General features: G+C 25.5%; 2 protein-coding genes across 2 annotated transcripts; one reads left to right on the forward strand and one right to left on the reverse strand.

The window, feature by feature from the left end:
• Positions 1-6,823: 6,823 nt before the first annotated feature.
• LOC145845243 (uncharacterized) lies at positions 6,824-8,332 on the reverse strand. The gene is made up of 2 exons (XM_082952666.1): positions 7,672-8,332; positions 6,824-6,837 (listed from the first exon to the last, which is right to left on the reverse strand). Exons 1-2 carry the CDS (start codon positions 8,330-8,332, stop codon positions 6,824-6,826), a joined length of 675 nt encoding a protein of 224 aa, XP_082808792.1.
• Positions 8,333-8,901: 569 nt separating this feature from the next.
• Positions 8,902-10,410, forward strand: LOC145845244 (uncharacterized). The gene is made up of 2 exons (XM_082952668.1): positions 8,902-9,562; positions 10,397-10,410. Exons 1-2 carry the CDS (start codon positions 8,902-8,904, stop codon positions 10,408-10,410), a joined length of 675 nt encoding a protein of 224 aa, XP_082808794.1.
• The last annotated feature ends 3,451 nt before the right edge of the window (positions 10,411-13,861 follow it).

A 13,861-nucleotide genomic window follows, 5' to 3' on the forward strand; every position in this document is an offset into this window, starting at 1 on the left:
CTATTTTTCTAAAAATTCTATTTTTACAACGCAATTAGCTTTATCAACAAGTTTATAAAACAGACTTTTTTGACATGTTTTACTGTGTTTTAATATTATTCAAGTACATTTTAAAACTCTATAATCAAATTAAACATACATAACTGATTATTTTAGCTGTTTATTTACTGTTTATTTCAGTCTAAAAACTGTAATTTTTAAACAGTTTTTGTAAACTTATTAATAAATCTCTATTACAAAACACTCAACATTTTTATTAAATATTTTAAAACAAGTTATAATAACATATATTTTGTTTTTATTTTACTTTTAGTTTTTAAATGTGTCTGAAAAGAGTTTCCAAAATGAAATTCTTTCACAACTAATTTTAACGACAAGTTTATAAAATAGTATGCTGTATAAATATACATCCCTAGTTTTTAATTTTTTTTTCAAATATTCTATCATTTAAAAACTGTTTAAGCTGTTTTTTACAACAAAATGTTAAATATGCAAACCAATAAAGTACTTGTAATTGGTAACTAGACTCAAACTAACTTCATAAATTAAAGTATATAAGTTTTTAAAACTTTTAAAAGTCAAATATGAGTTCAATTAACATAAACCTTTCTACTAAATTATATTTTCAACGACACTACCCTACTAATTCTGTTAAATATTGCGGTATGGACCCTTCTTGTGCCCCACCCCACTAAAGAACATGGGACACTACAAAATATAATGGACTGAAAAATTCTACTAGATTACTTTTCAGTTTGTAGCCCTTTATTTTTCAGACTATTTTTCCGACGACACTACCCAACTGACTCTATTAAATATTGTGATAGTGAACCTTCTTGTGCCTCGCCCCACAACAGAACATGGGACACTAGTAAATTTAATGGGCGTAAAATGCTAAGTATATAAGTTTTACTTTTATCTTAAGCTGGTTAAACGTTGAAAAATTTTAGGTAGGTAACACAAATTTAGAAAATCTCCGTAAATTGTGTAAAAACAAAAACTTTTTTTTGCCACTTTTAAACGTACAATAAAAGTAAGTTTAACAGTTTTGTAAAATACTTACATCAGTAAAATAGAAACAAACTAGCTAATTTTGACATCTTTCATTTAATATAACTTATCGAAAGCTACACCTGCTGTTTAAGCAAACAAGTTTAAACGAAAGTAAACAACCATAAAAGAAAGCGTTAGTGGTAAAATATTAACTAAGTTTGTATGGAGTTCAAACTTTTATGTTTGCTTCAAAAAAGTAGATCAAATAGACTTTGGAATTCTTATACTGATTTATTGGTCATTAAAATGATGATTTATGTTTGTTAGCACACTATTTTGAACTTATACTTGATGTACTACTGACCAGAATACCTGATGTTTAACTTCTTTTTTTTGGTTGTATTATCTAATAAAAGCTAAAACGTATGTTGTTTACAAGTAAACTCTAGTTTTGTTTACTAAACTATATTAGTAAAACCTAATCTACCTAATCCACGGCAAAAAAAAATATAGCTGAATTTTTTGAAATTGTTATTTATTAAAAACAAATATTTTTAAATTAATTTAACCATTAACATAAGGATTATTTGATTATTATACATAAATCAATGTTCTTTGAAATAAAAAAATGTCTTAAATAATGTTAAAAAGTTTATTTTTGACTCTTTATAGCTCAAATATGGCTTTTTAAGAATACTTTATAATATAGTTACTAAAATATTGACAAGTTGAGGGAAGTTGTTGAAAATTTATATATAAAATATATTGAATATATATTTATATATTCAATAAACAATAATTGGAAATGTTTAAAGACCAGTATTTATGTTAACATAGTAGTATTTATTTAGTATTTATTAAACTTTAAAAACTAAAATGTTTTAGAAATCTATTAAAATGGTTGTTATTTATAAAGACAGATTAAAATTGTTTTAATAAAACTTAATATTATACTAAAACTTTAATTTTTAACCTAAATTTTCAGGTATTTTATCTTCTAATACTTTTTGAATTTTTTCTTTCAATAATTTATTTTACAAACTAAGTTTCGGTCAAAGACCTCGTCAGTGCTAATACTTTATTTTAATCTTGTACTTTTAAACTTAAGTTTTAAACGTGAATTTTGTGTTTAAATATGCATCAAGTTTCAACACATTAATTTTATTCATAATATATTAAAAGTTTAATCTTATTTATCTATACAACAAAGTTCCAATTACTAACAACAGATAAAGTTCAAGATAAAAATATTTGTTTTATATAATATGACATGTCACTGTAAGTTTACTTAAGATAATATTTGTAATGAACATCTTAAAGGGTTTTAGTTGTACACAACTTTGTTAGTTCTAAAACGGTTTTTTAGTTCATATAAGGTTAAATTTTCTTAGAGCTTAATTATTTCTCTAACAAACTATTTAAAATTTGGTATTAATAGTTAAACAAAATAAAATACAATGAGTGAGCTTAAAAACTGCTAATTATTCTATTAAATTTGAAATTAATTAACTTATTAGTTTATGATAAAAACTTAGTAAGCTGTATCTATATTTAATTTAAAAGCTAAAATCGCACAAAGTTTAGTTAATCTTCCAAAATAAAATCTTCTTAAGTTTAGCGGATATTATACTTAAAAGCATTGTATATTTTTTTAAGACTTTTATGATTTGTTTTATTAATTTTTAAATTTATTTATATTCAGCTGCATTTGGGCATGCATTATAATAAAAATTTCCTTACTTTTTTAATAAAAATTATATCTAAATTTCTGAGTGTTTGACTTTTTATAGTTAAAGTTCGTTTATCTATTTAACAAAGATAATAGCCATGACTAAATATTTAAATTTCGAAACAAAAACACACCTAAAAACGTTATTCTCTCATCTTAAGAAAATTTTATATCTTGAAAGTATTAGTTATTTCTTCAACCAAGTAAAACAGCAGTAACATTAACGAGTAATGAACATTTTCTTTGATAAACGAGAATTACTATTTTTTTATCAGTGCACCCAAAAATGTGTGTAATCTGTAGTTTTAGGCAGAAATATCAATACTTAAATATTTGAAAATCTTTATTGAAATATTCATAAAAAATTTTTTCTAATGCTTTATTTTAACTTAAAGTGAAAAATGTTTTAACGTTTAATTTATTAATCTCTAAGTTTTCCATTCAGTTTTCAATCTTTAATTCATAAAAGCTGTTACATTTGTTCTATTATAAAATGACTTTATATACATAAATAAGTTAAATTATGTTTCATTCAGATTGTACCATAAATAATACAAGTTTTTTAGACAATTCTGCATAACATAAAAATTAGAAAACATACTTTTGTAGAACTGTTTGTAAAAGGGGTAATCGACCTTATTTATTTATATAAATCTAAGTTATATGTATAAACAAACCTACAACTAGTCATCTAAACTGTTTCCAAAACATTCCACGAGATAAGATCTAAAAATAAAATTTTTTTGAAAGTATAACGCTGAAACAATGTTACGAAATTAGCTACTCGATATACAAACAAGATTTAAATTTAAGATAAACAAACAACTTTGGAAGAATGTGAATATTTTTATCCAAAATTGGTTGTTTAAATTCTTTACCAAATTTAATATGACATTTTAAACTTGTTGCTATTTAGACTTTACTTTTATTTCATCTGTTTGTTTTCAATTTGTGGCAGAAACAATACTTAAGCGATAAAATTGCAACCAATAATAATACCATAAAAGTTTGTTTTAAAGTCTAAATTTTTCAATTTTTTTATGGTATAGTTATAGTATTTATTAAGGACTTATTTTACATAAATATCAAATGTATAACTTCATTATATTTTAGTTTTAATTTTTGAAAAAGTTAATTTTCAAGGTTTAGCTGATACTTATTTGTAAATGGATCTTTCTTAAAACTCTAAAATGAACGAGATTTTATGCTTTAGTTTGATTTTGTTAACAGTTATATTAATATTTTTTTTTCTGAAAGCAGTAAGAAATTACATATACAACAACAAAGTTTTTGACTTATCAACAATAAATTAGTTTCACTTCATAAATAGTTATCTACCTTTTACCTGAATGCAATTAGTTTATGTCTTATCGACAGTATACAGCTAGTAAATGCACAAGTAGTTACTTCAAAATATTTTTATTGATAGATTCCTTTTTCTTGTGTTAACATGTTATTTAAGGGTTGGGTATCTACAAAAAATTATAAAAAAAAACAAGACTAAATCATCGTTTATTATAATAGTCTCGTATTTTTCATTTTAACAATAAACTTAATCAAGATAAGTAATTGTATGTTTACTTTAGTTTAACTATGTTTTTTATATGAATCATTAACAAAATAATAGCTTATAAAACTTAAAAATTAACTTAATTTTGTCTGTTGTACAATCTGTTTATAAATTTTATAAACATTGGTAGCAATCTATTTGTAAAATTTAAACCTGTTGTTCATCAAATATATTTTTGAAAGGAGTTGTACAATACAATTAAAACAAAAAAAAAAACTGAAGCATTAAATTTGACTACTTGCTAATGTGGGGTAAGGTTTAAAAGTTTAGTTGTTTCAAAAACATTTCTAAATATTGAGATGCGTTAGTACAAGTTTGAAATTAAATATGTACATTTTGTTAAACAAATGTTAAATAAATTATTAAAAAATTATTACTTTTATTCTTTTTAACTCAAGATATTGAATTATTCAAAGTTATGAACGTATTTACGTATTTATAAATGTTTTTAATGGGTTATCTAAAAATGATAAATCACACAATTTTGTCATAACCCATTTGAAAAATTATAGTGGCTTTTAGTTAACAGGATAAAATATTGATACAATCTTGTTTAATGACACAAGTTTGTGTCAACTAAAGAAAATTACTCAAAAGAATTCAATTACAGTTGCTTATACAACTGACTAAGGGCTTTAGATATAAAAGATAAATTTTTAAATAAATTTTTTTTAGATCATTTTTTTTTTAATCTTTCTCACCCAACATTAACAAAGCTTTACAATAATCTTGTTTTAAAGAGTTTTTGTGAGATAACTGAGATGTTTTGTTTCTTATCAAAACTTATTGATTATATTTTTTGGGTGGTCATTTTGCCTGTAAACTGTTGCTATCTTGTTTTAAATATTGTATTAGGTCAGTTTCAAAGTTTTAGATATCCTAACAGTACTCTTTTTAAATTTACTAATAAGACAATATTTTCAAAATAGCTTTTCCCTAAGTAGCTCATATACGAAAATACAAGGGCAAAACTTTATTAAAAAAGGATTAAAAAAAAAAAAAAAAGATTAACAAACATAACAGTAAGACATTGTTACATAAGTTATATTTTGTTGGTTTGTAACTTTTCTTTATTCAGTAAGTTTTTAATTATTAATTAGTACATAAGTTTAAAACCCTTTTAAACGGCAAACATACATAAATTAAGTTAAAGCATTTTTGACGACACTACCCAACTGATACAGTTAAATATTGTAGCATGGACCCTTCTTGTGCCCCGCCCCCTAACAGAACATGGGACACTACTAAACATAGTGAACTTAAAAACGATCTATAGTTCATTTACTAACAAAAATGTATAAAATCCCTACATAGTTTAATAACAAAATTTATCTTTGAAAAGTATGTTTTGGAATTTGTATGATACTTATTTTATTAGAAAAGAATCAAAGTAGCTAACTTAAGGTTTTTTTGAATAAAATATAATCGAAAGTTACAGCTGGTAGTTAAGTTAACAAATTTTAACGAAAGTAAACAATCAAAAAGAAAGCGGTTTTGGTAAAATATTAACTTATAGAGTTCAAACTTTTATGTTTGCTCCAAAAAAGTAGATCAAATAAACTTTGGACTTCTTATACTGATTTATTGGTCATTAAAATGATGAATTACATTTTTTTAGTAGATTATTTGGAAGTTATACTTAAAGTACTACTGAACAAAATACTTTTTGTTTGAGTTCTAAATTTTTTGGTTGTATTTCTACTGAAAATCAATAAAAAAGTTTCAAATAAACTTCAGTTTTGTTTACAAAACTTATACAGTAAAACATCAATCTACCTAACCTAAGACAAATAAAAATAAGAAGTATAAGAAATAATATAATAAGAATAAGTTTTCATATTTAAATTCGATAACTGTTCGAAAAAAGTTTAGGATTTCTTACATCAAAAAAAAAAGTTTTTAAACTACCATGTCATTTAAGTTATACAAAGTAGCAATACTATTAACTACTAAACGCTTAATACAGTACCTTGTTTACAGTTTATTAATCGTATATGATCACTTAACACCTGCTTAACTTACTTGCTGTAGTCTATATTAAAAACATAACGTAGCTATCAAAACTGTATTAATTTAGTTCACCAATTATTAATAAGCTTATAAGTATTTATATTTAGACAGATGATTACCAAAAGCTAAAAGTTATTTCAATTCAAGAAAGTATTTTGACATCAAGTGAAGTAAAATGTTGCAACACGAAGAAAAGATAAAAAGTATTGTTATACACTAACTGTAAATTATGTTTTAGATTTAGTTAATTTTAAAGACTTTGAGCTTTAAATCATAAACTCATCAAAGTTTTATGCTTTATTTTATTGTTTTACTGGTATTTAAAATATATTGTCAATTTAAAATTTTTAAACACTAAAGCGTTTACTCTATCAAATTAATGAAAAAACAACATTTTGCTAAACATTAATTAGATAAAAAACTAAAGTGTTTTCTTGACACATTTGAACTTTCTAAAAGTAAAATATATAACAGAACACATTTCATTTTAAATTTATTTAAGTACTTTCAAATAGGCCTCGTCAGAAATTGTTTCCTATTGAATTTGAATGAATACAAATTGAAATAAAATTATACTGAAGTTTAAAGTTTTAAGATATAAAATGACGTAATAATCAAAAGTTAAAATTAAGTAAGTGCTAATGTTAAACAAATTTGGTATACTAATAAAACTCGGTAGAACTAAAACAATCTAAATAAAAAAGCGAAAAAATTTTAAATTAAAACTATGCTTAAAAATAAAGTTAAACAAGAAACTAATTACGTTAAAATTACTAATATAAGGATTTAAAAAGTCTAGTTTGGTAAACAAACTTTTTCTGCTTGCATAAACTGGGCTTTAAAGATTGAATACATAAAGCTTCCAGAATATGCAATTGGAAAGAGTTCTCCGCTCTCACTAAGACTGAAAAATTGTCCTTTTTATAATTTTTAACACACTCAGGATTGTCCAACGAATGCTGCCCAATCGCCGAGAAGTATTTTTTAGTTGGTTTCTCAGAACGGCCATCAAACCACTTTTTCAAAACTTTCGGAACATGTTGATCGATTCTTACATGAAACCTTTGAGATGTTTTTCCCACGTAGTCACTACCACAGTGACAACTAAATTTATAGATGATGTTACTTTTTTCATGGGTGGGAGAAACATCTTTGTAAATTCCACTCAGAGGTCGATCAGTATACAAAACTGTTCTTAAATGAACAGAGCTGAAAACTTGGCTTATTTCCTCAGAAATTTTCTTAGAAAACCTCTCAGAAATATTTCCAAGGTAAGGAAGTTTTAAGTATACTGGACACTTCTGAGGGCCAATCATTTTTAAAGCTGTTGAACTTCTAGCTCTTGTTATAACTTTCGAAACTAAGTTACCTGGATAACCAAGCGAAAGGAAAGTGTTTTGAAGTGTTTTCAACTCGCCTTCAAGAAAGCAAGGAGAACAAAGTCTGGTGAAACGCTTCACCATACCCGTTAAAACTCCTAACTTCTGCTTGACTGGACCAAAAGATGCCCACGGAACATATAATGCTTCTGAATTTAATTTACGATGAATTTTTGTTAAAAGTTCCCCCTCAACTGATCGTTGGACACAAACATCTAAAAAGTTTAACGAGTTGTTGTGTTCTTCTTCTTTTGTAAAACTGAGATTTTTGTGAAGATTATTAAGATCATTAAGAAAACTGGAGCTCTCTTGTCTATTTTCAAACATAACAAAAGTGTCATCTACGTATCGAAGATACATGAGAGGACTTTTACAGTTCAAAAATAACTTACTTTCTAGGTAACCAACAAAAATATTAGCCAAGATAGGACCTAAAGGTGAACCCATTGCAACCCCATCTATTTGTTTATACATTTTACCATCAAAACTAAACTCAACACCTAACACAGCCATGTGTAACATTTCTTTGCACACAAACTCCGGCATCTGAGGGTGTTTTAAATCGGAATGATACAATACCTTTAAGCAAATTTCAATAACCTCCACTACTGGAATATTAGTGAACAAGCTTTTGATATCATATGAAATCATATAGCTACTTTTGACTTTGGAACGAGGAATTAGACTAATTTTTTCTATAAATTGGAAAGAATCTTTAAGAGAGTAATTAGAAAATTTGTGTAAAACTGGTGCAAGTGTTTTTACTAAGAATTTTGCCAAATCATTTTGTGGCGAACCTATCATTGATAAAATTGGCCTTAAAGGGCAATCATTTTTATGAACTTTAGGAAGACCATACAGTTTCGGACGTTGTGAGCCTACCGGTCTGATTGAATTATACGTAATTTCACTAATGAATTTATTTTTGTACCAACCTAACGTACAAAAATAAATTCATTAGTGAAATTACGTATAATTCAATCAGACCGGTAGGCTCACAACGTCCGAAACTGTATGGTCTTCCTAAAGTTCATAAAAATGATTGCCCTTTAAGGCCAATTTTATCAATGATAGGTTCGCCACAAAATGATTTGGCAAAATTCTTAGTAAAAACACTTGCACCAGTTTTACACAAATTTTCTAATTACTCTCTTAAAGATTCTTTCCAATTTATAGAAAAAATTAGTCTAATTCCTCGTTCCAAAGTCAAAAGTAGCTATATGATTTCATATGATATCAAAAGCTTGTTCACTAATATTCCAGTAGTGGAGGTTATTGAAATTTGCTTAAAGGTATTGTATCATTCCGATTTAAAACACCCTCAGATGCCGGAGTTTGTGTGCAAAGAAATGTTACACATGGCTGTGTTAGGTGTTGAGTTTAGTTTTGATGGTAAAATGTATAAACAAATAGATGGGGTTGCAATGGGTTCACCTTTAGGTCCTATCTTGGCTAATATTTTTGTTGGTTACCTAGAAAGTAAGTTATTTTTGAACTGTAAAAGTCCTCTCATGTATCTTCGATACGTAGATGACACTTTTGTTATGTTTGAAAATAGACAAGAGAGCTCCAGTTTTCTTAATGATCTTAATAATCTTCACAAAAATCTCAGTTTTACAAAAGAAGAAGAACACAACAACTCGTTAAACTTTTTAGATGTTTGTGTCCAACGATCAGTTGAGGGGGAACTTTTAACAAAAATTCATCGTAAATTAAATTCAGAAGCATTATATGTTCCGTGGGCATCTTTTGGTCCAGTCAAGCAGAAGTTAGGAGTTTTAACGGGTATGGTGAAGCGTTTCACCAGACTTTGTTCTCCTTGCTTTCTTGAAGGCGAGTTGAAAACACTTCAAAACACTTTCCTTTCGCTTGGTTATCCAGGTAACTTAGTTTCGAAAGTTATAACAAGAGCTAGAAGTTCAACAGCTTTAAAAATGATTGGCCCTCAGAAGTGTCCAGTATACTTAAAACTTCCTTACCTTGGAAATATTTCTGAGAGGTTTTCTAAGAAAATTTCTGAGGAAATAAGCCAAGTTTTCAGCTCTGTTCATTTAAGAACAGTTTTGTATACTGATCGACCTCTGAGTGGAATTTACAAAGATGTTTCTCCCACCCATGAAAAAAGTAACATCATCTATAAATTTAGTTGTCACTGTGGTAGTGACTACGTGGGAAAAACATCTCAAAGGTTTCATGTAAGAATCGATCAACATGTTCCGAAAGTTTTGAAAAAGTGGTTTGATGGCCGTTCTGAGAAACCAACTAAAAAATACTTCTCGGCGATTGGGCAGCATTTGTTGGACAATCCTGAGTGTGTTAAAAATTATAAAAAGGACAATTTTTCAGTCTTAGTGAGAGCGGAGAACTCTTTCCAATTGCATATTCTGGAAGCTTTATGTATTCAATCTTTAAAGCCCAGTTTATGCAAGCAGAAAAAGTTTGTTTACCAAACTAGACTTTTTAAATCCTTATATTAGTAATTTTAACGTAATTAGTTTCTTGTTTAACTTTATTTTTAAGCATAGTTTTAATTTAAAATTTTTTCGCTTTTTTATTTAGATTGTTTTAGTTCTACCGAGTTTTATTAGTATACCAAATTTGTTTAACATTAGCACTTACTTAATTTTAACTTTTGATTATTACGTCATTTTATATCTTAAAACTTTAAACTTCAGTATAATTTTATTTCAATTTGTATTCATTCAAATTCAATAGGAAACAATTTCTGACGAGGCCTATTTGAAAGTACTTAAATAAATTTAAAATGAAATGTGTTCTGTTATATATTTTTAGTAAGTTATGCACCGGAAAAAAGCTCTTCAAAAGTAAAATAATTGCACTAGTTATAACCAATTGAGTGCTAGTCTTTGTAAAATAAACATGGATATTTGAAAGTGTGAGTCATAAGTAGCTTGAGCTAAATGCAAATGATTAAATTAAAACTTTTTATTATAAGTTCTTTTAAAAGTATATAGACAATAATAAAATTCATATACAAACTTATTGGCACTTTTATATATGAAAAATATGTAATTAAAAATCGTAAAAACCAAAAAATTATATTTTAAATTGAACTTTTTAATGAGCTAAACAGCAATTGTTATTAGTATTACTTTTGTATTGAATCTAGGTGAAATTACTTTTTAAATTCCCTTTCCCTTGGTACTTGGGTATAGGTAGCAAAAACAAGAATTACTTTTGTTTAATAATTTGATATACTTTACAGTTTTTTAAATGTTTTAAAGGCTTAAAAAAATACTTTTCTTTTTAATATTAGGTATTTACGTTTTGCGGTACAATAAATTTTTGCTTAAACTGTTTACATTGAAAATTTTACATACTTATTGCCATGTTTCTTTTTTAGTAAAAACTTTAAAGAATATTTTTTTGTTACTTTTCTTTTATACCAGCCAGATAGTTACAAAAGTTTGCAAAAATGTGAAAGCTTTAATAACAACAAAGAAAGTTTTAGTCAGTGTTGTTAAACTAATTGATTAAAGTGGAAAACTAATTTCTCACAGATGCTAATATTTTTTTCACAAAGAGTTTTGTAGAAAATAATTTTTTTTGAAGTTTCTAATAGAAATTGATACGTCACAGTAAACATAAAAGTGAAACTTACTAAATATTTTATAAAATCAGTTTTTTAAGGTTCGATTTTCTACGTTTTTGATAGTTTTCAATACAATAATAATAATTTACAGAAATAGAAAATAAGAAAAATATCTTATAACAGTTTGTGTATTTAGCCTATAGATTTAGCTAAAAGTCTAAAATAAGACAAAAATCTAACAGCTGTAACACAAACTATAATCTTCTCAAGTTCTTGAAGACACTTTAACAAGATTGTTGGCTTTTATCAGCCAGATATAATCTTTTAAGTCAGCTTAGTAAGGATATTTAAGGGTATGAGTCATACATAAATTGGTATTAGAATCTTAAATTAAACACTTAAGCTAAAAATAAGCGTAATTTAAAATTAATTTTTATGATAAATGCAAAATTTTTAGATATTATAAAAGCGAACTTTAAGTTATTTAGTTGATCTAAGGAATTTTGAAGGTTATTATAAAAATTCAAAGTTCAAGTGTAATAAAGCTAGTAGCTTTAATTTAGATAAACTTGTAAATTTTTTTATGGTAATTAAGTGACTCAAAAGAATCTCACAATTCATCATAATTAATGGTAAAAGGGATTTGAACAAAAAAAAACTTAAAAATGCACCTTTATATTTTGTTAAATTGTAAAAAAAAAGAATTACGTTGTTTTAAAAAAATAAATTGTTTTTTTATACTTAAATTTAAAAGTACATTACAAATATAGATTTTTTAAGCTCAGAAATTAGTTATTTTTAATTTATTAAAAATACTTATTTTCAGAGATAATATAAATAGACTCAGTCTCGTTAGCATACATACATTTATTTTATTTTATTACAAACTAATGAAAACAAAGTGATACAGATATGTTCACTCGTGCATAAAATCCCCAGAATAGAAACTTGTATTTGTGACTTCAATTTAGGGTAATTTAATCCACACAAGTAGTATTGAAAGTACAAGTATTTTCAGTTTTTCCACAGTGTTTGGTCTGTTTAATGTTGGCGTCGAAAAATATGCTTGTTAGTTGTTATAAAAAAGTTATTGAGTCTAGCATGAGAAAATTAAAATAAAAATTTAAAAAAGTAAAACTAAAACTAGCACTAAGTATTTATCAAAGTTTTTCGCTTAGTCAAAATAAATCCTTTGTCTTTTAAGACACTATTTGTCAATTTTTGCTGTTTTTCATATTTTATTTTCCTAAAACATATTAGTTGTGTGTTCGACATATTTAATATAACAACAGTAAGTGAAATCAATAAGCTGTATAAATTTCTAAATAATTTGCTAACTTTAAATTATTTAAATTTTCACTTGCATTTGTTTTAACAAAAAAAAGTTAAACAATACTCGATCTTGTTTAACTATCATATTCATTAAGCCTCTAGTTTAAATTTTTACTACATTAAGCTAGCTTGTAGTTGACTATAACAACTTTTTTTTATCTAACTTAGCACCATAAGAAGATGTAGCTAGTATGATGATAAAAGTTAACCTCAAAAAACTTCTGAATATTATTAAAGTATAAATGATAAACTTTAATTAGCAAATGAAAAATAGTTATAAAAAAATTATAAAACAGTCCTGATTAAAATAAAACTTTTATGCAGCATTGTAATAGGTTATTTGAAGATCACCATAAGCTAGCTTGAAAACATCATACGAAAACTATTTAAGTAAAGTATGAATCTAAACTAAAAAAAAGTTAAATAAGGTTTGCTTTAGTTTGTTTTACAATATCAAATACGAGTACAACATATAACTGGTTAAAAGTTTTAAAGATAATTTTTAAAAGTTAAATTTCTGTTAATAACCTTACAATTGTTTTACTAAAATTGTTAATTTTAGCGTGTTCTGATAATTTAGTGACGTAGACTGCTTTTTATCTTAGTTTTTTACTCGCTATTTAGTTCAGATAACAATTAATTTTTATTAATTACATTGTAGTAACGATTAAAATCAGTATACACATACATATTTGTCAACCACTGGAGTTTGGTTGTTACATCAAATTAACATAGACCCTCAATATGTTAACAAAATTTAAAACAAACTGACAAGTAACTTAAGCAGTACGAAACTTTAAAAGTAAATAATAAATTAAATAAGTTATTCAACGTATATAAGAGTAGTTGTGTGATAAAACAAAACAAAAAGTTGTTTTAAAACTATTGTTTTCTTAAAAATTTCGAAAATAAGTTGTTTTAATTTTGTAGCCAGGGCAAGTTAATACGATACAAAGTTATACTTAAATTATATATATGTATATATATATATGTATATTGTTAATACGTCTTATCTAAAGAAGTAAAGTAACTACTATTGTTCTTAAATAGAAATAAAAAAGTGTACCACCTTTATGATTTATTTTATATTTTAGAAGATTTGAAAAAAATAAAAACTATTAAAATTATTTTATGTCATAAAAACTTACCTGGTAGTTTAAGATTCCTAAAAATTTGTTATCATGGTGTAATAATGTTTTGTAATTCATAAAAATTCCCAAGTAGTTTTAATATAGTTTTTTTTTTCAGCTTTTAATTAATGTTTTATATTTTAAACTTTCTGGTTGTTTTAAGTC

Source organism: Thalia democratica, chromosome 9, assembly GCF_965202585.1.
Source record: "Thalia democratica chromosome 9, ktThaDemo2.hap1.1, whole genome shotgun sequence".
In the NCBI taxonomy this organism is placed as follows: Eukaryota; Metazoa; Chordata; class Thaliacea; order Salpida; family Salpidae; genus Thalia; species Thalia democratica.

Excerpts from the sequence above, each read along its gene's own strand:
- LOC145845244 (XM_082952668.1), top strand. The coding sequence starts at position 8,902 with ATGATTTCATATGATATCAAAAGCTTGTTCACTAATATTCCAGTAGTG.
- LOC145845243 (XM_082952666.1), bottom strand. The coding sequence starts at position 8,332 with ATGATTTCATATGATATCAAAAGCTTGTTCACTAATATTCCAGTAGTG.